The sequence below is a fragment of the Strix uralensis genome, chromosome 2 (assembly GCF_047716275.1).
Source record: "Strix uralensis isolate ZFMK-TIS-50842 chromosome 2, bStrUra1, whole genome shotgun sequence".
In the NCBI taxonomy this organism is placed as follows: domain Eukaryota; kingdom Metazoa; phylum Chordata; class Aves; order Strigiformes; family Strigidae; genus Strix; species Strix uralensis.
In genome coordinates this window covers 2,982,387-3,007,891 of record NC_133973.1, presented here as the reverse complement: position 1 = coordinate 3,007,891, position 25,505 = coordinate 2,982,387, and the positions used below count along the sequence as shown (strand labels likewise).

Below are 25,505 nucleotides of genomic sequence, written 5' to 3'. Positions count from 1 at the left end.
AAAGGATTGAAAAGTACCTCCTTTGTTTTGCAGTTAATCTTTGCTGTTGGTGGTGCAAGAGAGGGATGTCCAAGGTCAGAACAAGCCAGATCACTGAGATTTGGTTAAGTTTGATCTGTTATTTTTTAATATAGTCTGTGTTTCACTCAAGGACTGGCTAACTGTGCATCTCCTTTCCATTTATTTTTTGGGGGGGAGGGGGATGTTTCACTATTATTATTACTACTATTGCTGTTATTATTACTAGTTTGCAGTGGTTTTTTTAGTCATCTGTGTTCAGCTCTCTTGAGAGCAATGAAAAGAAATCAAACTGCTTTTGTGAGTTGTGGCAGAAGAGTGCAAATAGATTGATTAAAAACGCTGTTTCTTTTTTTAATTTAAACAGAGCAGAGGCTTGTGGGTAATGTGCATAATGTATGCTCGGTGGTAACAAGCCACTGTGGGGAGAGGGGAGAAAAGCGAGGGAGAGAGAAAAAAAAAATGGAAGTGGAGCCAGTGTTGTTCTGCCTTTAAACACAAGATTGATTTTACATTTTCCCTGTGTGTCACTTTCATTACTAGCAAATTAATCCTTCTCTCTGAGGCCTGAAACTTATTTCTGGGGTTTCTCATAAGAAAATAGCTTTTGGTGAGCTACCTGTTCTTAAAAAGGGAGCTCAGGGCTTGGCTACATGACGAAGGTGCACCCATTTAACCAAAGGTGTAATTTTAAAATTGACCCTGTTTTAGAGGTGCACGTGGCTGGCTTATTTTGATTTTTACTTTACTGTGAATCTGCCCATACTGACAGAAACACAACACTCTTGAAATGATACGAGAATGCTGACCAGAGGATGGGTAGCATCACTTTAACTAAATCAATAGTTACCCCTTCACAACTATCCCACCTTGTTCAGATAAAGAAGGCATCTGCCTCCGGAGATCTGTGGCCTGAAGGATCAAGCCCTCAGCAAACCCTCTTGGCAGGAGGTTGTGAGATGTTTCTGACACCGATACGGTTCTGCAGAGCAGCATCACTTCAGAGCATGAGGGTCTGCCAGCTGCTGTAACCTGCGGGGACTCGGGGAGCTTCCTGGCCTAGTAAAGGGGCAGATTTATTGAACACTCATTTTAGGCCAATGATTCCAGACAATTAAATGGTTAAATCATTGGACTTCCTAAAGCTACAACTATATCGCAAGTGGAGCAAACCATTTCGCCACTGCTGGGTTTCTAGTAAGGGCTTACAGCTGTCTGGGGGGGCTGCTCTCTCTTCAGTCCTCACGTCAGGGTACCGTGTGTAGAAATTCGGACTTGCTTTGGTTCTATTTAAATCATCTGGCATGCCTAGAGCCTAGATCACCTGCACTCTCATTACAGAAGGGCTTGGGTTTCTTTCATTTAGGGTTTTTTTTTTTTGCAAGTTGTGCTTTTTTCAGATCCAGGAGATACACATTTCTTTACAGTCATTGGTCAGTCGAGTCACCGGCTGGTTAATAAAACGTGCTGCTGCTTTGTCTCTTTTGATGCCTCTGATGAAGTGAGAGGGCTGTTCTGACTCAGTTCTGGCTCAGAAAGCTGGAGCGTGACCCACAGACACTTCCTTTCCTAGGTTATTGTTGACACTTTGATTTCTATTTGAGTAGGTGGGTCACAGCCTGCCCCACTCCTTGAGGATCACTTGCCAGGTGTGGCCCAGCTCTGTCTGGATCCACCGTGCTGTACCATAACGGGGCTGTGGTCTGAGATCTCCGGTGGCTGCCTGGTATCTGGGTAAATGCAGCAGCAATTTTTCACCATCAGTTGCTGTCACAGAACGTGAGTGTAAGACTATGGTCTTTTGGGCTGACCTGAGCAGGGCCCTGCAGTCCTGTCGACAGCAGTGGCTGGTAATTAGTTTGGGAAGGGTGTGAAGAGGGGCTTCATCTTCCCCACTGAATATCAAACAGCACACAAAAATAGCCTTTCGCAGTCACAGTGAGGATCTGCTCCTATCAGTGAAAATCCAGCACGTTTTATCTGACCATGGGTTAGGTGTTTGTTTGGATTAACAAACAAAAGGGACACCAGATGCAAGGAGGAGAGTATGTTTTTAAATCAAAAGGACTCTTATTTTTTCTTTTCCATCTGAAAACTCTAGTGGCAGTGTTTCAAGATGCTTAGGCTATGTTTCAGTGAAAATGACTGCCAACTTTTCCTTTGCTGTGCAGTGGCCAACTCTAACAGAGGATCTGCTATGTGATTAGGCTTCTTAAGTGGCAGGTGGGGGAGTGCATCCACTTACGGAATTATTGTTAAAATGAGGAGCTTTTGGGACTTCTCGGCAGGAACTCTGGATTGTTGGAAGCATTCCATCTGATTTCTCAAAGATGGTTACTTAAAGCCTGGAAAACCGCAGTCTTTACTGCTGCCTTTTGGATTTACTAGAGCCTTGAGCAAGCCATTGGCTTCTCTTTGAGCATGTACTGGTTTAAATACACCCATGCAGAACAAAGGGAAAGACATGGCTGGGCCATTTTCATTTCGATTCTGACTGACTTAAAGTGAAGGGTGCCTGTGAGCATCTGCGGGACTGGTTATTGCTCAGTGGGCAAGAGCTTGTCAGAAACGTTGGGCTGATTATCTGCTATGTGAACTGTGTGGTTTATAATTGACCTCTTTGCTCCTGCCTTAGCAGAGGACAATCTTTTTATGCTTCAGACAAGTACAATTCAGAGTGAATAGGTCCTCACACTGAGACCTAGGACTCAGCTCTGTTCCCTTCAGAAAAATGGGCAAAATTTCCCCAAAATTATTTTCTGGGGAGAAGGAATCTCAGTTTGGGTGCCTACTCGTAAGATTGTCAGTGGCATGGTTTTAGATACCCTGTACTACCCAAGGGACTCCTGAAAGAACGTGGCATTTGATGGGCCTTGAACGATGCAGGAATGTCCCAGAAGCCATCAGAAAAACAGAGAGTGCCCATGTGAAGCGGTAGGCATGTGAGTGAGTGCATGGGTGTAGGAGTGATCTGTCTGTGACCCGGTTTAGGAGAGCAAGGCCTGCTGCAGGGCAGGAGGGAGGACCCCGAGAGCTGGAGGGCTCTGGGATTTGCCTGCAGTAGTGATGTTTGTACCTACTATGGTATAAAGCTGTTCTTTTCCAACCACCAAATCAACATTGTAGACTAGAGAGAAAAAATAAAGGCAAATATCACAGGATTGGAGGGGGGGGGGGGGAAGGATTGTTATGCTGGTTTGTTTATCAAGAAACAGAACTTTACTGGGACTCAATACAAAACTACAAGCATATTATCCTACTGCCTTTGCAGCTCCAGCACCAGCTCTTTTCTTTTCCAGGTGAGGTATTATTGTGTTAATACTTGCAGGAGGAGGGAAGAAACGAGTCCAAATGCCCCTGTTTGAAACGTCCTATCAGTGCATAAAATATGTCTGCGGATTTGAGAATTACGCTGACTTCACAACAGTAAATTTCAGATAAATAATTTATCTCCTGCAAACACATTTCTGTGCTCTTACACATCCATTTGTTTCTGGAAAGCAGCGGGGGCGACGGGGAGGCAGAAGCGATTGGTGCTCGCTGGGGAACTTTCCGTGGAGCCGCCTGTAGCTTGGGTGTTGTTGGCCGCTGGAGGTAGGGTTTTGTTCTCGCAGCCACCAGCTCCCACATCATAAATAAAGCCATTTTGGAAGCAAGAGGCACCTTGAGCTGAAACTGGCATTTCTCACAGTATTGGCAGATCAAGCCAGCAACTGTTGATTTTAAATGTTTAATGAGCAATATGTTGCTGATTCTGGTAATAATGTTGTGTTTGCCTAACCTTTCTCGGTGTGCTCCCTTCTGCTGTGTGGCTGGCAAGTTTCCAGGAAAGGAGGAAAGGGGAAGCAAAAAAACCCAAAACCCACCAGGAAGGGTGAAGCAGGGCAGAGAGAAGAGGAAAATTGAACGACTTGAGGAGAAGGGGCATAAAAGGCAGAGGTAGAACTTAATTAGAAGGAAGAGATAGCAGCAGGATATTGATGCCATGTCAGAGTATTAAACTGAGGATTGCAGAGAAAAACGACTTTTCCCTGCAGAGATATTCTTATTCATACTGAGGGAATTGGAAAAGAAAGACTGGTTACTAGGAGGAGATGGACAGGAAGAGCTGCGTGGAGGTGAGCCCTGAACCAGGGAGTCTCCTGAGACAGTTCAGTCATCTGGTTAAAAGCAGGTGAATGGAAAGAGAAGCAGCATTGTACAAATCAGTAAGATGCTCAGTTACTTCCACGTGAGGCTCATATAATGCTCACTCTAAAGACTGTCTCCAGTATCCTGTATTTTTTCCAATTTGTTTTTGTTCAACCTCAAAACCCTGAGTGGTTCAGCATAAGCCTGTTTGACGCTGGGTTGCGGGTTGGCGATCGAGAGGCTTATGAGCATGTGTAGGTATCTCAGGATACGAGGGAGGCTTCCTTGACCAGTGGAGGCAGGAACATGAAATGGAAACAGAAAAAGGCTGCTTTTATAGTACTAAATAGCAGCTGCTTTTGGTGCTGCTCTCACCCTAGTCTAGACACTCCCTTCACTGGTGTGGGTACTGACCATTGCTTGCTGTAGAAGACTGAGCTCTTGCTTAATTTATACCATGACTCTTGTGCTAGGGAAAGCACAGGACTAAAAACACTGGAAGCTGAAGTCTTTTGTTTTCCAAATGGACAGGTTTTGGGCAGCAGGGTCAAATGCTTCCCACCCCTGCACCTTGGACCCTCCTCAGCGGGAGCTATCCAGAGAGTTATTGTGCAAAAACTGTGGAAGGTTTTTGTAATGTGTTGATTTGGCTCTTGAGCGAGACCAGGCATTTTCTCATCTTTTAATCATTACCTGTTTGGCTGATGTTTAAATCAATGACTGCATGCCAAACACTCACTGCCCTATTAGGAAGCCTCTTCTTGTTTTACATAATGGCTTATTTATTGCTTCCATTGTATGTACGGCACAGTGTATATTGTCCAAAAGGGAGATATAGATACTAGGTCATACTTGGTGAAGGAGGATTTTTCTCTTTTTAATGAGGATAATATCAGTTTTGCAATGCTTGTTATACTTTCATTTCCAGGCTGCTGCATACAAATTGTTATATAAAGTTGACCACACACAAATATACGTATAGAAAAGTGTGTGTTGAGACACTGTGAGATAGAAGTGGAAAGCAACAGGACACAGTGGACATGTCTAAGAGCAGCCTTGACAGAAAAAGGGCAGTGGTCCACCTAGGCCACTGTCTTTCCTCCATCAATGAGAGTGTCCAGAGAAGGGCAACAAAGCTGGTGCAGGGTCTGGAGCACATGTTGTACAAGGAGCGGCTGAGGGAACTGGGGGCATTTAGTCTGGGAAAGAGGAGGCTGAGGGGAGACCTCATCGCCCTCTACAACTCCCTGAAAGGGGGGTGCAGAGAAGGGGGGGATGAGTCTCTTGAACCAAGTAATAAGCAATAGGACAAGAGGGAATGGCCTCAAGTTGCGCCAGGGAAGGTTTAGACTGGCTCTTAGGAAGCATTTCTTTACGGAACGGGTTGTGAGGTGTTTGAATGGGCTGCCCAGGGCAGGGGGGGAGTCCCCATCCCTGGAGGGGTTGAAGAGTCGGGTTGACCCAGCGCTGAGGGATCTGGTGGAGTTGAGAATGGTCAGTGTGAGGTTCATGGTTGGACTGGAGGATCTTCAAGGGCTTTTCCAACCGAGATGATTCTGTGATTCTGTGAGAGAGGTTTAAGAAGAAGATAGTGTCCTTTATTTATATAACTCCTTGATTTATTGTTTTTCCTTCATGGGTAACCTATCACCTCCTTAAGTTACTCGCTTCCTTGTTAACAAGTGAGAGTGAAACATGGAAGTATGTTCCACACTAAATTTTCCAGTTTTAAGAGCAGGTATACATGGGATTGTTGGATTGACCTTTTCTCTCTACTTTTTACTCCCTCTTTTACACCACCACATCTTCTGTTGTTTTCTTGCTTTCTTGATAAATGTCCTAAGCATCAAAGCTAATATATGCAAAAGTCTTTTAATTAGTCTTGAGCTTTCCACCAGGGTGCTCAGGTACAAATAGACAGATGCCCTTATCAGTTCAAATCAAACGCATCTTCAGTGGGTCATCTTCAAGGAAATTTCCAGCAGCACAGTTTCCATAAGTGAAGTTCTTTGCTGCCAACACATCCCAGGGATTTCTGCTTAGCTGTAGCACACTCCGTCAGTTGTAGGGTGGTTTTTTCCCTTCTTTTTTTTTTTTTTTTTTTTTTTTCCCCAACCCTCTGGTTCAGTTCCCTACAGATTAAAAGTAGAAGAATTAAATCTTTTCCAGCCATGTTGTGTGATATGGCATCATCTCTCTTGGAGCAATCGCCACATGTGTTTGCCATGTAACAGACAACTATAACAGCAAAAAACCCCTGCAAGTATAAGAGCTCTTCTCCTAGATGTTTCTCCAATATACTATTCCTCCAGTAATGTTTTTTGTCATTGCAATAGCTCAACTGAGTTACAGTCAGGTTTCAGACTTTTAGACAGATATACGAGCGGAAGGAGAAAAGGGTTGGAAGATAAAAAGGAGAATAATAGGGAAAAAGGAGGAGGGAGAAAGGGTAAGAGGAAGAAGTGAAAAGACAAAGAGATATGTGAACTGAAGAAGGGAAAAAAAGTGTGAGAAACGGGAAGCTGGGGATGGTGAGTCAAAAAGCAGGAGAAGTGATTCAGACCTCTGGGATGGCAAGGTCTGAGGCTTGTGAGCTTTTCTGGGCAGGGCAGAGCCCTGCAGAATGCAGTATAATCTCTATCGGGGCCTTTCAGTTTAGGGGCATATAAATGGAGTGGGGTTTATTGTGAATTCTGGTTAATAACTTTCTCAAAGGGGAAAACTCCCGTATTCTCTTTGAAATACAATTTCTTGTCTCATAAATTGAAACAGCTGCGACTGTTCCCTCTACACACATTTTTTTTTCATCTTTTGCCTTTTTGCTGGGTGTATGCGTGTGATTTTGCTTAATGATTTTTCCCTGCAGAAGGGGCCCACAATGTGGTGCTGTATACAGGTTTGTGATCAGTGTCTTTGCACAAGCACAAGGAAAATGCCTTGGGCATTTTCTGCTTTTAGAGAGGAACAAGTGTTAAGCTATTAGTCTGAATCTAAGTTAGACTGCATCTCTCCTGAGAAAACTCAGTAGGAATTTCTGCAGCCTCATTCCCTAGAAAGACTCTTGCCTAAACTGAGATTTAATCTATCACCCAGTCTCCAGTCTTGGAACTGGAAAGGCTGCTAGCACCTCCGTAGCTACTATGCAGAAAGCAGAGAAGAGAATACAGGTGAGCATCTCGACAGCCTGTGTTCCTGCCCCAGCTCTTAAGGCATCCCCTCCTGCACAGGGCTGGTGATGGGCACCGAAGTGCAGGTGGGGAGCAGTATTCCTGCCTGAAAAGGGAAGCAAGACCACCTCCCTCCTTATGACTCTAAGTTGTGCTAGATACTCTCTGCCAGCATCAACCCATCTCTGTCTCTATGAGGGCTCCTAAATATCTGTTCTTTCTTTTTTCTTAATTGAAAAAGCCAAGCTTGCCTTCGGGCTAGTGCAGAAATCAACCACTTTTGTAGATGACTGAGTGTACAGAAGCACAGATAGGGAGTCAAACCATCCTGCCTCCAAATCACTATCTGCTCCAAATTAAAGTGGTCGAATCATTAAGCAAGTGATATATGGGTTAACGTAGCTTGCTGGCAGGAGCAGCACACACAAACATCCCGAGGAGGTTCAAATTCAGAGGGTTATATGTCACCTTCAGCCAATTTCTGTTTGGAAAGAGCTCAGGAAGACTTCTGGGTGAAGTGAAAAAATATCTGAATAGCTATCTGAGTTTCTCATTCCTCCAGCTCTCTCCCATGACTCCCAAAAAGTGCCTCCAGCTGGAAGAGGAGAGGGGTGCAGAAGAAGCCAGGATCTGAGTGGACCTCAGCCTTCCCATTATATATGACAGATGAGAGCCTCTTTGGAGAAGCTGCATGTTCAGGAGATCACAGAGCAGCAAGGCCATTTCTCATGTTGTGTTAGGAGCGGACCTGTGGTCTCCAGAAGGTTGGGCTTCATCCCCATCCCCTCTTGCAGCAGCTTCCTGCTGCATCCCAGCTGATGGGCTCCCTCCCGTGCACGCATCAGGCGGCCCAGCTCCGCCGTGTGACAAGCTGATGCAGCTGGGAGATGTGAGGAGCCACTGCCTGCCCAAACAGGTTTGCAAGTGAGGGCACCGAAACCTCAGATGACCCCAGTAACAAGCGACTGGAGAGGCTCACAGTGTTTCTTTCCTCCCTGAGCCTCGCAGCAGCCACACTGGGGGAAGAAGAGGAAAAGAAATGCATGGGAGCTCTTCCAGGGCTACATGGAAAAACCTGGAAATCATCTTCTAGGTTTTCTGCAGTGCTGGGATTTTTTGAGGGTTGGGACTATGACTTCTTCCTTGTCTTTTTGATCTGTGAATTGCGGACTGTCTCGTAACGTGGAGCATTTTATTAACTGAGACCTCTGTATTTGAAGAGGTAGCAATGAGAGCGCTTGTTTGTCTATAAATGGGCTGGTAGTTAATGGTGTACTTTATCTGCCTTTAATGAGACGAAGCAGGCAGAAAATAAGGAGGGGGACTCAGCACCAAATGTTCCCACTCTGCCCCAAGCCCTCACTATCAAAGGTCATGGTAACCTGCCTCATTTCCTACTTGTATATCCCGTGCATACCATCTAAGTGTCTGGGACCCTCAGTGGTACTGCCAACAGCCTTGTATTGCCTGTGAGCAGTGAAATTGTTTACCACAGATCAATAGAACTGTAATACATCTGAAAGACTCGGGCCTCGGTTACCCCTTGTATGTTGTATTCCCAGCCAACACTAAGTACGTTCCCCACTGCTTTCCCATGGTGATTCACCTTGCTCAGAGCTCTGTTTGCCTGCCCTAACCCTCTGCATCCCCTCACTTTTTTTTAATCAACCTTTCATCTGTATCTCATGCGTCTCATTTCCTTATCTGTTTCCTTTTCTGTCCTTCTCCCAAAGACCTGTGTCTCACGAACTATATGCTTGATGCTATTTTTTAAAATTTTTTGTTGTCTTGCCAGTTCTTCCCCTATTCTCCGTTCTCCTTCCTTCTCTCTTCTTCCCTCTCCTTCCTGCTTGTTGCATCCCCCTGTATATGCAAGCTCATACTGCCTGAAAATTATCTCAGGACCTTCTGCTCCTGAAGCAGTGAAAAAATACAGTCTGCAGGTGAATTTGCCATTTTAATGTAGTTAACATTCCTCCCCTCCTTCAACTGTTCTGCAATTGCAGACTGCTGGGATTAGTGGCATAAAATCCCACCAGGATATTGACATAACCTATAAGCCAGAAAGTTGTTTTAATCAAACCCAGCATCCCATTTGGAATGCTGGACTTAGAAATACAAGGACAGCAATCTTGAGAGCAGCTGAGAAATAAGGAAATAAGTGTTTGGGGAGAGGGGGTTTTAAAACCTGTTTTTTTGGTATTATTTCAATACCTTATTGTCACAAGTTACAGGATTTTTTTTTTTTCCACTGAGTCTTTGCCTATACAGAGTGCTCAGATGGAGTATTGCTATTGGAGAGGTGATAAAAAGGAATTCGATTGGATGGCTGGATTATTAAGGGGGGCTATTATCCAGTAAAAGTGTCAGAGGACCTCAATCCGTGGGGCATGGATGATTACTGTGGATGAATTCCTGGTCCTTGGAGGCCAGGTGGGAGGGCATGATTGTCGTGTTTCTGCCCCACCCCCAGTAAAATTTAGAGCAGCCTTGGATGAACTGCTCATAAAAATGTCTGTTATGTTACTTGGAAAGCAGTGAACCAAAGAAAGAATAGAAGATACCCAAAACTATTTGTCAGTCTCTAACTCCCAAACTCCACCTCTCTCTGTTTCCCTATGTCCGATCTTGGGTTTCTAAAGAGACAATCTTTGTCAGCGCGTGACTGGCATCCACAGATCAGCAGGGAGAGGACAAAGTATTGACAAGCCATTGCAGATGCTTCCAGTGGCAAAGCTGATAAAGAGGAGAAGTTGCTGCAGTAAAGGAGGGGTGACTGGGTGCTGTGTACTGTGGTGCTGGTCAATATGCCTGCTGTCACTACAGTCCAGTGTTGCAGTGCTGTAAACTGCCAGGAGAGAGAGAGAAGCAGCCCATTTGCAACCTTGGTTCGTGCGTACGGCAGAGTGAAACCCACATAAAGCATGCAGTTTGTACGTTGTGGTGATGAGAGACAAGGGGAGATTTCTGTCCCCAGCTGGTGATCAGTTTATTCACTGAAGTATGAGGATTGATAACACTTGTCACTATTAGCCCAGCTAATATAGCTGCAGATGCTACAGTTAATCATATAAACTATGCGGCACAATTGCAGAACAAGGGCCCCTGGCCTGCACCACTGGAAAAGCAAGCGGAGCAGATTCCTAAAGGGCTGGTGGAGAATTGCAATCATCCTGCATCCTTCTGACAGGAAAAAAGAGGATGTGTCCTGCTTCTGCATGGCGGTCTGTCAGGGATCTGTGTTTGTGTGCACGCACGTGTGTGATTTACTGAGTGCGCATGAGAGAACAAAATGAAAGGACCTTGTGCATGAGATCAAGAGTACGTGCAGGAGAAAGCAGAGCTCCACTGCATATAGAAGAAAGGAGAGGTGTGGTTGGGGCAGAAGGATGTGCCCAGTCCCCTTTGGCTGTCTTTCATACCACTGTATTCCTGACAACCTTGTCTTGATATCTGCAGCCAAAAGGAGAGTCAGAGCCTGTGAGAAGACGTGGTGCTGCCCAGCAGCACAGCTGCGTAAAGCAGGGAGCAGCTTCCAGGCAACTAAGTCCAGAGCCCTTCAACAAGGTGTCTGTAGTGCAATGAGGACAAGTTAGAAAAAAAAAAGAGGGGAAAGTCTGGAATTTCTTACGGCCCACATCATCAAACGGCAGCCTCACTCCCCTTCTGCTGCTTTCCAGGAGTGTTTGAAACCAACCATGGTGGGTTTTCAGCCGTTAACGCGGCCTCTTCTCTTGTCCCACCTGCCAAAAGGTGCTTTGTCGCAAGTATGCGTGAGTCTGCGTGGATGCAGGCACCATGCAACATCTGGGACAGCGGAGGCAAATGATACTCTGAACTGCCGCCCTCCAAAAAAGAGAGGAAACACAGGAGCACCCACTCCCATGTGATGTGCCGCTCTGCTGCCCGCACACAAGGTTGCCGACGCACCCCTGCGCTCCTCCTCTCGCCCTCTCTCCCTGCTTGCCAGCCCTGCCCCTGCACATCCTCACATTACGCCCTGTCACGCTGCCAGTCCCACACCCGCACTTCCACGGGTATTTTTCCCACCGCCCGTACACATGCACACACGTGTGCAGAGTCTAATGTCTACTCTGTCACCCACCTGCATTTCCTCTCGCATCCTCACGAGCTTTCACCCAGCTGGGCAAGTGCTCACCACGCTCTCACGTTCTCCGTCTCTCGCCCAGCCCTGTAAACCAGCTGTTATTAGTTTGGTTCAGTCATGTGTGTGTCCTGTCAGACACACATCTGCAGTCAAGTGGCCCAGAACAAGACCGGCATGTATCAGGGTTAAAAAAGAATATGCCGACCCTCTTCTCTAAACTCACACCCTGATAATATAGCCCCCAAGGGGAAGAGTTTGCAGTTTACAGCTGGTTTGTGGCTTCCACGGAAGGAGAGCGTGGGGGAGGGAAGTCCAGCCCAACACCTAGCCCTTCAAATGAAGTGACTTGTCAAGTATGCAACTGTGGCAGAGATCTGAGAAGCAGTAAATTTAGCAGCACTCACTTCCACTGACAGCCTGTCATGTGCTTGAAACATAAATAGTGGTGGAGACAAATCACTGCTGTTTTCCTATTAAGCTTTGGCCCACTGGCCTCCTAGTTTGCCAGCAGCATTTCTACCTGGCCTGCCGGCGTGCCTCGTCTCAGGGACAGATGTGCCTCCCTGCTGCAGGCTTTGGGAGAGTCAGGACGGGAATTATCGTGCTGTTATTTCCTCAGGTGTCCTTGGTGTCTGGGTACTTGCTCCTCAGCTGATGGATTTCTCGCTCAGGCCGTGTGCTGCTGGCACCTCCTCCCTCCACCCAAGGTTGAGGAAACACGGACCCTCTCCCTAGAGGGCTCACAGTTTTCACCCCTGCCCCTAGTTTCTTCCACGTAGCCTGGCAAGGTCATGCTGATGGAGTAAATGAGGCACTGATTTGAATAAGGGAGTAGAGGTGAAGTTTTCCAGTGCACCTGAGTGACTCACACGCACAAATGCCATTGAAAGCCACTGGGTCTTGTCCTGTTAAAGCATTTAGTGGCTTTTGGAAACCCTGCTTTCAAGCATTAATTATTATATAACCATTTAATAAAACATGCCATCAGAAGCTCACATTAATCTTTACAGAGATGAGAGACATCCCTTAGTGCTCTAAATTGAGGAACCGGGAGCAATGGACTCTCTTTTATCAGTTTTGATTCCTCTTTCCCTCTCTCCTCAAGGAAGATGAAATCATGCCAGTGATTAAGGTGGCCTGCTCTGTGTCGGTTTAATTAGAACAACTGCTGTTTCAGTTACAGTAAAACTCTCACTGGTGTGCAGTTGCAAAGGCACTCTAATGAAACCCCTGCCTCTTCAGGAGCTTTGTGGAAAGGAGCCAATGAGTCCTCAACATAAAATGGATGGCTTTTCATGCTTTCTCAGGTCTTTGGGCTGCCCCTGGCTCCCGTAGCAGCTAGCGGCTCCTGTGAGAGCAAGAGGCTTCTCTCCCCAGAGGAGACAAATGCATTTGGGGAGTTGAGAGGGGAGAAGTAAGTGGATTCCTGTCCATGACAGTAATAGGTGGATACAGAGAGGTGAAGCCCAGTGGGACGCTTCTGATTGACATGATTGGCCATGGCCTTCTCGTGCCAGCAGTGTTACAGTTGTTGGAAGTTTTCTGTAAACATCGCAACAAGAAAGAGTATTAGGGAACTGGGACAAAGGCAGTGAAATATCTTCTTGGTTTGTCCTCAGACCCCTCCCTAAACTTACGGAGTAAGCTGGAAGAAGTCAGAAATGAGTTCTTTTGAAACTGTTCCTTCTACTCACCGTTTTCTGCCTTCTCCCTTTCTTTTTCCCATATCCCCGGTGGAGAGACCCTGCCTTAGAGCCATGATTTGCAGTAGTGCTGATGACCAACAGCTGTGCTTGCAATGGGAGGAGTTGCATCAGGGAGCTAAAAGAGCTCAAAATCAGGGTCTTATTTCCTCTCTGTTTGCCTCCCTTGTAGGACTGTACAAGCTGCATTATTAGTCACTGAGCAAATTCCTTCCTCCTCCTTCAGAGTCAGTGCCTTGCAAGTTTGAGAGAGACTCTTTATTCTTTGGAAAGCAAGGGAGTGGCTAACAGCATGGGAATTAAATATCCTGGACTGGAGCGATCATTTATCTGGGCCACTATCACTATGAATCAACAGCAGATGCCTCAGATGATAATATCACAGGAGCCAGCCCAATTGATCAAAAGTCCCTGCAGTGTGTGAGCCCAGACAGTATCTTCCCAGCACACCCCACCCTGCCTCAAAACCTCTGTGATCCTTGCCTTGATACCTGACAATGCTTCGTGCCTGCTCAATCCTAAATCCAGCCATTTAACCTCATCTCCTGATCCCTTGTTGCGCTCCCTGTGGAATATCCTCTTTCCTCCTTCCACCAGGAGCAGATATGGGAGGTGGTGTCAGGCAGTCACTGTGCTGGCTCTAATTGAGAAACATTGCATCAGGAAGAGTGGTCAACAGAGAAGCAAACAAAACGATTTTTCAAGGAGCTAATCCACCTATACAAATATTGGCGCCAGGCATCACAACACGCTGGCATGTTTTTGAAAGGGTAAATCTTGCTGAGGGGTGGCTTAACTCTTTGACCTCATTTCCTCAGTTGAAAACTATAGCTGTGTAAAAGATCAGTGGCAAGATCCAGGCTGATACGGAAATCCTGGTCTTTAGGTTTTAGTTGTGAACTCAGTGTTCAGAATAGCCTCATTGAAAACAGGGATGAGCTACAGGAATTGCCATCTTGCAAAAGCACAGGAGATTCAGGGGCTGTGTGATCTGGCCATGAAATGTTTGGCTCCAGCTTGCAGAGAAAGAGCCACAGCAATGAGTAAGCTTCTAAGGTAATGCTCTTTCCCACTGCAAGTAAATTCGGGCCAATTTGTAATTTCTCACACCTTCTTGAGGTTTCAAACATAAAAGGATGGAATTCTATGGGCTAAGTTGAATCTCTGGGGTTTTTTTTAATTTTTTTTTAATTTTTAAGTTTGGTTGAAATTCTGGGTTCATTCTTAACCCCTCATCCCAAGCAGTATGAGCGGACGTAAGACAGGAGAGAACAAACCCATTATATATAAAAACAGGGAAACATTTTCATGGATGCCCTCGAAAGCGAGCCATTTGATTCTTGCACAATAGGATATTGAACATGTCTTACTCTGTGGGAGACACTAGACTCTTGTAAGGAACATAACAAGGATTTTTAAAGATGCCACCAAACACAGACCAACCCTATAGTTCCTAGACTGACCGACTGGCACAGTTGGTACCACTGAGCGTCATCACATGAGGTTTCCCCAAGCCCTGGGACTGACATAAGGATTTGTGGAATTAAATTAGGGACTACATTGCAGTCCATCCCTGCTCTTCGCTGGCAGGACAGAAATGATATGGTTCAGTCAGGTTTCTTGTGGAACTTGCCCCAGGTGGGACTTGTTGCTGTTGATCATTTCTTTGGTCCTGTATCTGTGAGGAAGAACTTGTCTTCGAACTGTATGATGATGATAGCCCGAGTGCTTTGTCCAAAATGGGAAAACTTGCAGGGAAGGGAGTGCATGAGGCCAAATGAGAGGAAACCGGCTGACAGAGTCACCGGAGACTGTAACGGTTGACTGCTTGCTCTTGTATTTTAATTGCCTTTCATAAGTTTCCGTGACATGCAAGAAAACCCAGTCCCCTGCATCAGCTCTCAGCTTCTATTACCTTCCTGTGCTTAACACAGTGGGAAACAAACACCAATTGATTTATCCTCCCTCCATGCTGTTCCTCTTGCCAGGGGCAACCACTTTGCCCATCCTCTTTTTGTAGGTGGTGGAGGAAGAGGGTGCAGCTCCCCGCAGAGCTGACCACACTGCTGGGACCAAGAGATTGGTGTGCTGCCATCGATGTGTGCACATCGAATAACCCCTGTGCCTGGGCTGTGTGACTCTTTGTCAGATCTCCTGTTCTCAAATTCCATTTTATTAGCTGCTCCAGCATGGTCCCCTCAGCTCTGAGGACTTACCAACTCCTGCCTTCTTAAGACACTCAAAGATCTGGTGTCATCTCAGTGATTCATCTAGATGATGACACCTTCTACCTCACGTTGTAAAGTAACCTTCAAAAGGCAGCGGGCAGAAATTTGGGGATGCAGAAATAGTGCAACTATTGGTTTGTTCATGTTTATATGTCATTTTCTTGGCAGTAGAATTAAGCCTTGGTTTTGGTAGCACAGTCATGACAACTCACATTGGAGCCTGCAATATTTAGGGAGTATAATATTGTAGCTGTGACATTAGATGACTTAATTTACCTCATGGTTCATAATTTACTTTACACATTGGCATCACAGCCAAGTTTTGTTCAAGAGCAGTTCATCTATCCAAAAAATGCTGTTTGTGTTCATTGAAAATGTTAGCAAATTTGGGTTAAATTCAGTGAGTAATTTGGGGGGGGGGAAAAAAAAAAAGAAGTTTAAAAAATGTAGTTTTCTTTGACATAGAATCACTTTTTTGAAATTATATCTCAAGTTGAGGCTGAACATTAATTCCTTCTTCTGGTTCAGTAAAGAGCAGAAGAAAACCACTGGTCAGACAGGAGGCTTTGACCTGAAGCTGGGTTGGATTTTTTTCAGGGGGCGGTTCCCTTTCCTTCTTGTGTTCAGATGTGGATTTTGAATGGAAAATCTAATCAGTTGCTGAGATGTGGTGGTATATTGGACACCTGCTCCATGCCCACACTCAGGGTTGTGCATGAGAGAGTGCAATGACCTTTAGTGGTCATTTATGAAAATGATTGAAGAGGGAGTGGAAGTTCAGAGATGCAGCAGACCTGCTGTGGCTGCTTCAAGCAGACAGTCCCCACTGACATGCACCCACAGCTGGGATGCAAGATGTGTCTGAGCTGTCAGCTCTCAGCTTCCAGCTCCTGGGCAGAGACAGCAACGGTGAGTCGTCCCAAGGGGTCTCTCCCGCTGGGTTTGGTCAGCAGTGTCCCTCGAGAGACAGCGCAGAGATGTCATTCAGTCTGGGGAGACCGCTCTCAACCTGGAAAGTTTTATTTGCATGCTAGATGCGTGGGGTTTGGGGAGAAAATCACCACAAAAATTGTAGGCTTTCTTGACCCCAGCTGTGCCCTCATTGCTGATGCTGCCCCAGTCAGGGAGCGCAGTCCTTGCCTGGGAGGCACGGCAGCCAGCCTTGCACGTAAGGAGAAAATGTGAGTGCTGATGAGCAAGGTCCCATGAACGCCAGGGGAAACCATGCCAGGGTATTTCCTCCTGATCTGACTCATTCTCATTCACGAAGCCAGAGCCAGGCCAGAGCCCTCCCTGGCACTGCACTAGTTTTTTGGTTTATGTGTAATAGCTACAGACCTAAGGGCATGGGAGGCATGAGGCCAGCTTAAACAATAAATACCCTGCTGTGCCTTGCTGCTTAAACAGAGTAATTACTGCCTTACTACATGTGACCCCTCTGTTCCTGTCCCTCTGGCAGTTGTTATTTCATGGCTCCCTTTACACAAGGGACGTCTGTGCCTCTCTCCATGCCGTACATCTCTCTGCCACCGTCTCGCTCCCTGTCTTTCTCACTCGCTCTGTCTCAGTGCATTTCTGGCAGTAGCTGACTACCATTTTCTCTTTCACAGTCACTGAAGAATCTCACTTTGTTTGCGTTCCTCTCCCAGCCACTGTCCCTCTCTTCATTCCCCTTCTATCTTTTCTCCATCTATTTTTCTCCCGCTCTCAAGCTTTCCCCATTTTCACCACTCCCCGTGCCATGCTAGTTTTTCTGCCTTCCCTCCTCTCTGTAGCACTAGCTGTCCCTTTGCTCATCCACCATCTGCTGCTCTCCACTGATGTCTTTGCTAAAAACAAGCCTCTTCAGCTAAGGGACAGAAAAAAAATGCCAAGCTCATTGGAATCTGTGATGGCTGAGGAGACGGAGACTGATAAATGAAAACTTCAAAGTTTTGAATTAAAAAAAAAAAAAAGTCCCAGCTGGAGGTAAAACAAAAAAATTATGTCAAAGGCTCCCATAGCTATTTTTGTCTTTCAGAAGCCTGTTCCTAGGGAACGTAAGGTGCAGAGGGAAGGAGGAAAGTTAGGTGAGCAAAACCTTAAACAATAAATGGAGAGTGCAGAGAGAACAAAAACTGCAGTTCAGCATTGGAAGTTGCTGCACACAAAAAAACTTCAAATGGCATTTATTGATTTGCAATCTTTTTTATCTCCTTGCATCTTGTTTTAGGCAGAGAAGGGCCCAACAAAGATGCATAACCCCTTCTGTTCTCCCCTCTTCACAACTACAAAGAGGCTTGGAAGGAAAACAAACACAGAAGCGGGGTATCTGATCTCTTTCTCCACATACCAAATGCAAACAGATACTTCCAGTGGGTCTGAACTTCAGTTTAGTTTAAGACCACAACAGTATTTAAAAAAAAAAAAAAACGACAACTAAAGTAATTTCTGCACAAGAAGGCTCCCAGTGTTGGATGCACAAACAGGAGAGGATGGAGCAAAATGTGGCTGCCACCTCTGCAGAGTAGGTTCCCCTTTGGAGATGTAAGGAACTAGGGCATGAAGGGAAAGGCCTCTCTGGTAGAGCACGTGGCTGAACACGTTGCTGGTCCCTTGACTACCTGAAAGAGCTGTCTGCACGCAGTACAGGAGGGGTTTCGTCTACGTGTGCGTCATTTCTAGGAAGGAAGAGGTTAAGTCTTTGAGGAACGAGTGATGGTGTGTGGCAGGGCAAGGGGACGTTTGGGCAGAGGTGGGAAGGACCCATAAATACGTGCGGAGGGAGTAAGTCTGCGTTTTGGCACAGTCCAGTGGGATTTATATATATAAAATACATAACATATAAAATAGAGAATATAATACATATATTTTTTATATATATATCTCATATATATACGAGAGCACAGGCAGGTGTGCACGTCAACACGGGACGATACGCAGAGCCTGTGGGGTTGCACAAGGCTATCTCCAAGGGGTGGGGGGAGAGGGGGGCTTCTTGCCAGCAGGCTAGCATTGCCAAGCAGGTTTGCTGTTTGGGTTCGTTATTTACTTTACTGGGTCCAATTAGGAAGCCAAGGGATAGGAAATGTGGCTGATGCAGGCGGGCCTTCAAAGCCTTCCTTCTGCACACATCAAAGCCGTCTGCCACAGATCCCTCTGCAAAAAGGGCTCTGCCAGCTCCGAGCAGCGGCAGACGCCTGGCTCGCTCTGCTCAGGGTCGTTCCCTGTAGGTTTGATTGTCAAGCCTCCCAGGCTCGTGCTCTCTATCTCCAGGCTCCAGAGCAAAAAAGCTCCTCTTTCTGATTTACTGGGACAGAGTGAAGGAGCTACAGCTTGGCAAGATGGTATTTAATGGGGCTGCAGCAACAAACCAAGCTACCTATGAACCTGTGAAAGGCAAAAAACCTGCAGGGAGGAAGGTTGCCTGGGGTCATGGGAAGGGATGGCTTTGGGATGAGAAGAGTCATCCCCTCCAGGGAAAACTGGAAGGCCCCTCGCTAAGAGGAGGTTGTACTGAACCAGAAAAAAACAGCCAGGGGACAACCCTTGTCAGTGAGAAGGGTTTGGCAGTACGGTCAGGATTTCATCCCTGGATAACATGCTCAAGGCAAACGTCTTCTCTTAATGGGAATAGAGCAGATCGCTTGCCAGGGGCTGGCAGTCCCTCTCTTCACCTAATAGAATATGGTTATTGTTATCAGAGCATTGTCCAAGCCTTCTCCCTCCCCGCTTTGATAAACTGCATAGTGACAACCATCAGCTCCCTGCCAAAGCTGGCTCTTGCACAGAAACATTTGTAAATTTGCTTGCTGTATAAAGCTCTGTTCCTGCTCCCCCTGCCCCCCTTTTGCCTTAGAGGTTAGAGTTAATATGACTCACCTAATCTGGCTGCCAAGGTGAATTAGTGAAAACATCTCTACAGCTCTGTGCAAGATATCACAACCTGACATTTTTCTAACACACCATGATACATCTTTCCTCTCCCTGATCTGTACTATGACACCTCAATTTTATATAAATGCTTTTTGGTAGAAATGGTTAACATACTCTTAGAGGGAACAGGGCTGCAAGCAAAAGGGTCTCTGCCTTGCAAGTGAGAATAGCCGAGGTCTTGTAGCAGCATGTTGATGGCCAGGGTTGAAACAGGTCACCAGTGCAGGGACACTGTCACTATTTTAACCAGAGACTGTCACAGAAACTTTCCCTGAAGTGTTATGCTTGTATCTGTGTCCTGGAGCAGGGAATGAGGAGCTGAATAGGCCTATTGATGTCTTTGCCATGCCCTTTAAAACAGAAGTCTTCCCTTTCACTCACTCCCAGAGAGCTCCACTGGGCAAGCCAGCAGCTCATGTCTCGGGAAGGGCTGTGTGTAGCTGTGAATGTTCTCCTGCTGGTCATGGTACACGGTTTAGACCTTTAAGTGCACGTACATATGCAAAGGAGAAGCTGAAAAACATCCTCCCTTAGGAAAGTATGTACCCTTTTAGGATACTTTGGTGCTCCATTGATGTGGTTCTCTGACAGACAGACTTAACAGCACCCTTAATGAGGGTGCCACTCCATTAGAGCTAGTTAAGTCACCCTCAACCCTCTTTTCATTACGGTGACAGTCTTGTGACAAGGGCAAATTGCAGGAGAAGCAAGTCCCACTTGGAATGAACCCTGTGTATAAACAAGGCAGAATTGCAGAGCAAATGATTTGCAAAGCAGAGGCAAATTACATTTTAACCTTTTCTTTGTGAGTCTTTCCCTGATGTCTGATTAACTTTCCAGTCAACTGGCTGACCTACCAACTGGGAGTACTGCTGTGAAAGGAGGGGAGTGTTGGTTGTCAGCTCAAATTGGGGGTGGGATTTTCAAAGAGCATTATTAGCAGGTAGCAGTATGCGATAAGAAGATCTGGGAATTAAAAGAGTTCCCAAACAAAAATGAATCATGCTACGGCAAAAACACAAACAATGTATTGGCTGTACAGACAGCAGCACAGTGCAGAAGTTGCGATGCAATCCTTCATCCGTGTTCAGCCATGGTAACACCTCATCTGAAATGCTGTGTTCGGTTTGGGGTATTGCACTTCCAGAAAAATGTGAACTTGTCAGAGAGATCTAAAAGGAAAGAACAAGAATGATCAAGGGTCTAAAAAACCCTCACCTACAGAGAAAGGTTGAAAGACCCTGGCAATGTTCAGCACAAAAAAAAAAAAAAAAAAAAAAAAAAAAAAGACAACTGAGGGAGGAACAGAAGTGATTTAAAAGTTGATAAAAGGCTATTGCAGAGAAGGAGGGAATGATTTGTTCTTTTTGTCTATGGTGGCTAAGACAAAAATAATAGCTTTAAATTGCAGCAAGGGAGACTCGGGTCAAACTTCAGGGAAACTGAAGTGGTAAGGACAGCGAAGCACGGGAACAGATTGTCTGGAGCAGCTGCAGACTCTTGCTGCTGGAGGGCAGAGGATGGCTGTCTCCCTGACATGGCCCATGTGTCCTGCCCTGAGGTTAGGGAATGGGCTAGATGATGACTGAAGTCCCTTCCAGCACTATGGCTCACTTAAGTGGTCCTACAGCGGTTAAGGTTCCCTAATATATTCATCAAAAAAGTACTTGTGAAAATCCCAGCCTGCTTCCTTCTCCAGTGGCTCTCCATAGCACCAGCCCCAGTGCACAGCAGAGGATTGAGAGCCGTCTCCAGGGGCACTGAGAGGGCAGCAGGAGCCAACTTTGCCTCCCTACCTTGTCAAATACACTGCTGCCATGCAGTAAGGCCCTTCAGCACACTGTCTGGGGATGCAAAAACCTGCATCAAAGCAGCTGTAAGTTTTAGACACTGCAATGAGATTTCCACTCACCTGAACATCTGGTAGGAGCTGGAAAAGGGACTGATGGTTAGCCCCGCTGAAAGAGAGGGGGAACTTTGTCTTTGAATAAGTTTAATAGGTACACCGCTGTTTTCATGCTGAGTCTCCGTGACGGGGGGTGGTTTTCCCCTAGAATGGTTCTGAAGATTGCCTGGGAAAAAAAATAAGAAAGGCAAAAAATAATTGTGTAAGGAACAGAGTGCTGAGCAGATCCTGAGGTTGCTGGAGTCCCTATCTCTGATGCAGAAGGGACACGCACGCTGCTGGCATCACCAGTGTGTGCAGCCAGCAAGCCTGTGCCAGTATGGTGGGGTTCTCATTGCAAGTGGCTCCACGGGAACTTTAGCTCTAGAGACGGGGCTTAACCACTGCTTTCACTGCAGAGCCAAAGACAACAGCCCCGTCCTTGCAGGCACTCTTTGAACTCCATCTAACAACTCTAAGTGCTTACGTGAAGAGGGCAGGGTTTCAGAAGTGCTGGGCACCTGTTGAGCAGAAAATGTCTTCTGGGCAGAGAGTTGCTTTGGAAAATCTGACTGCTCTCTGAGGAATCTGTATGGGAGCCCTTGACAGATGACCTTTTGGGTATTTTTGGGAAATTTAGCTTTTACCCTTTGAGGATTGAGGGACTCTTTCTCTAAACATACACAGGCACGCAACTGGGGCTTGTGGCTTTTCGGGCTAGCAGCCCTCTCAGAGGAGGGAAGCATCTCCTACACTGCTGCCAGTGTGGTTCAGATTCTTTCCAGGAGGAGCGTTGCTTTGCTTTCTGAAGGAATAGGGTAGATATAACAATCGTAATATTTCATGCTTCCCTGGCACCTTTCATCCAGTGATTCTAATGTGTTTTACATGGGTTAACCTCACCGCCCTTCTCTGACCAGGAGGTGATGGGAGAGGGGGGCTATTAGCCGCAGTTCATAGAAGGAAAGCAAGGGAGTGACTCACCCAAGGTCATATAGTGAATTAAAAGCAAAGCCACAGACCTCCCCTGATTCCTGCCCCCGGCTGTAACCCCGACACTCAAGTCACTGCTTTCAAAACTGTGTTAGCGAGGCAGCACGGTTTAAATATGTCATTTCATATGTACAGTAGATCAGGGATTCGTGATGATTATTGGTCTCCGCGGATCAAATTACACTTTGTTTCTCTCAGTTTGGCCGTGTTTAACGGTAGCTCGACCTGATCGATGGCACTTCAGGGTGGCGGTTGCTCTGAGAGACAGAAAGACATTTTTCAGTTTTGCAGTGGAGAAAAGGGTGCTGTCAATACACCACCACATCTGAGGACCCAGCTAGCTGTGAATCAGCCCATCAGCCACAGGCTGACTAACCTCCCCTGGCACTCAGCCATCACAGCAGTGAACTCGCTCTGGTCTCCTGTGGTGGAGATTTTGCTTCTTGGCCGGGACAGCCTGTGAGATGCAATGCTTTGGTACTGCTTGTCTGCAGTTTGGGAAAACCCAAGTCTTCCACAGCTAAATAAAATGCATATCTTGCTGATATGGCTTCTGAAATAACTTTTAAAATTGCTCATGACCCTTGTTTATTTGCAGAATCCCTGTTGTGATTGTTCCTCCATAGCAATTAAGCAGAAGGCTTCCCAAATCTGAATGCCTAACAGAGCCACCATCTGTATTTTTCTGTCCTACCAGGCAGAGAGTTCGAAGGCGAGGAAGAGTATCTGGAGATCCTAGGGATCACGCGAGAGCAGTCGGGCAAGTACGAATGCAAAGCTGCCAACGAGGTTGCTTCAGCAGACGTCAAGCAAGTCCGGGTCACTGTGAACTGTGAGTACATTGCAACTGGAGCAGGTCAACGGGGAGAGTTTTGCCTTAATGATAAATAGAGAAGCCTTTTTGGGTTTATATTATATGATCTGAAATGAGGGGGAGCGCTGAGGAAACTTATCTGTGATCAGACACATCACGGGATATAGTTTGTGCTTTATACCTAGTAATATATAAGAAAAGAAGGAAAAAGAGAGGGGGGGGGGAAAAAAGGGAGGAGCTGTGAGTTGCCCCTGTCTCTCCCTTCAGGAACGCTGGCGATGCCTTGTCTTCACTCATTGATATTCGGGAGAACAGTAGCGTGAAGAGAAGCTTCAGCGAGGCAGCAAGGAGAGATAAGGGCGGGTTCAGTCGGCTCAGAGCAAACACATGCCTGCCTGCACCCAGCCATCTCAGCAGCACCTGCATGGGTATCACAGCCCAGGGGCCTGGGGGGACGTGCGGCAGAGGCATGTGTTAATGAGAGGCTGCAAAAACTTGACTTTTATGCTGGTTTTGGGTCATTAGCATAAAGCTCTCTCTAAGAGACGCGATGTGCACCAATGCAATACAGAAAGGGGCTCGGCCGAAGGATATGGCAATGCACCTAAAACCACCGAGAGGCACAGTTAGCTATGTGTGAGCGGGGCAGGGGTCCCATCGCCCGTCCGTGCTGAGACAGATGTCCACTTCACTCTGCTGGCGTGCTCCTCTCACGGTGACACAAGATATTTCAGACTGCCGTGACTCTTACCATCCTACATGTGTATATGTCCACCTCCGTGTTTGTATGGCTCATATTTGCTACTGAAGTGATTTAAAGTGAGTATCTCCATCTACCTGCTCTGTTTCCTTGCTTGGAGGCTAATACCTCTGCAGCAGGGATGGATGACTGGGATACATATCCCCTCCTGAACTTCTGCAGTTTACACACCACAATATTAACTTAAACTGAAACTGGAGCTGGTTACAGACATGTTTCAGGGTGCATATACGTGGCCTTGATTCATGGGTAGCATTCCCAGGGGAGTGGCTTAGGTCAGAGAGCTGATGGCAAGGAGTGTTTGAGCCCATCCCAGCCTAATTTGCCACCACAGGTGATTTTAGCACCTTTTATTACCATTCTTGCTCTTTGTCTCTTTTTTTCCCTTTGGGCCATCACATCAGATCAACTTGTCTGTCTTGCTTAGAAGTCAAGGTTATAGGCTCCCCGCAGCATCTTCAGAATCACAGAGCTTTTTATAATTCCCTTAGAAATTGGGTGGCAGTGGTTTAATACTGGCTGCTTCATGGGCCAAATGTGGCATTAATGTGAAACTGCCGTAGCAGGTTTTCTGCACTAGAACTGTTGAGGGTTTTTCCTGTCGAAAACAGCTGAGTTTATAAACTCAAGACATTCCATGAGAACCAATTAATATTTTCAAATATTTCTGTGAAACATAATTCCAACGATGCTTTTAACATGGTTGAAACAGATTGTTTGTATAAAGTCAGAATGTTTGATTTTGACTTAATTTCAGCTCATAATAACTATGCTACAGTAAGACCTTAAACATTTTTACTGTTGGAATATATGAAAATATAATGTGAGAGAGTATTGTAATATTAAGATATGGCCTAATTTGTAATGTAAGCAACTTACAAATTCCTTCAGGACAGATCTTTTCTTTCAAAATAAGGGGGAAAAAATCTAAGAGGTTATGAGGGCCGTGCACAGGAAAAAAATCATTCCTGTTTGGGGAATGAAAGCTAGACATTTGCATACATCCTTCCTTATCTTTCTTCCTTAAACTACACCACAAGCAGCAGAAAGTGGGTAAACTACAGTAAGTTTGAAAAATGGGACCTGCCCAACCTCAGGAGCTTCCCGGCCATCTCTTATCATCTGCTGACGCTGTGGAGCACGTAGCTTGTCAGCCGAGACTGCAGGAGAGAGCATCCTCGTTTTGCTTTGGTCTCACAGTACCACCTTCAGGCTTCCCGAGTAACGGCCCTCGCACATCACAGACAGGGAAACTGAGGCCTGTGGAAGAGTCAGGGGGAAACAGCTAAAGGGAACCCAGTCCTGGCTTCCCTGGCAGCAAACCGACAGCTAAACACAGAGCGAGGGCTTTGTACGATAGGCTGGTTTGTTCAGGGCCACCGCCTGCCCCTTCTCCTGGGAGAGCACACGGCAGCGAGCAGGCTGCCCTTCGCTGAGCGGGCAGCCTCGATGGCCACAACAAAAGACGTGGCGGCTGAGGTACGGCCTCTCCACCCCTCTGGGCTCTGTCCTTTAAAAGGCTGAGGAGGTTGGCTAAGGCAGGGACAGCAATCCCGGGGAGCACACGCCTGCCAGGGTCATTTTCTAGACCCACAGAAAGGTGCTCGTTCATTTTGTGACTCACCTCTTGCGCTGGATTCAGTGAAATGGAAGACGTTTGCCGCGCTGCAGACGGCAAGAAGATACACTGCTCAAACCAAAAAATCGAAGAAGGATGCTTAAAAAATCACCTTCACTATCCTTTTATTACCCCTCCTCCTTTCCAAATTAAAATATTTACGTG

The 25,505-nt window shown here is 46.3% G+C and overlaps 1 protein-coding gene across 3 annotated transcripts in view; it reads left to right on the top strand.

Moving 5' to 3' along the window:
* Positions 1–25,505, top strand: part of LSAMP (limbic system associated membrane protein) — a 1,030,680-nt gene that overhangs the window by 970,771 nt on the left and 34,404 nt on the right. For all 3 annotated transcript variants that reach the window (XM_074853103.1, XM_074853113.1, XM_074853095.1), the window contains one exon: positions 22,846–22,980. In XM_074853103.1, coding sequence (XP_074709204.1) covers positions 22,846–22,980 — 135 coding nt within the window. The remainder of the gene's footprint in view (positions 1–22,845; positions 22,981–25,505) is intronic.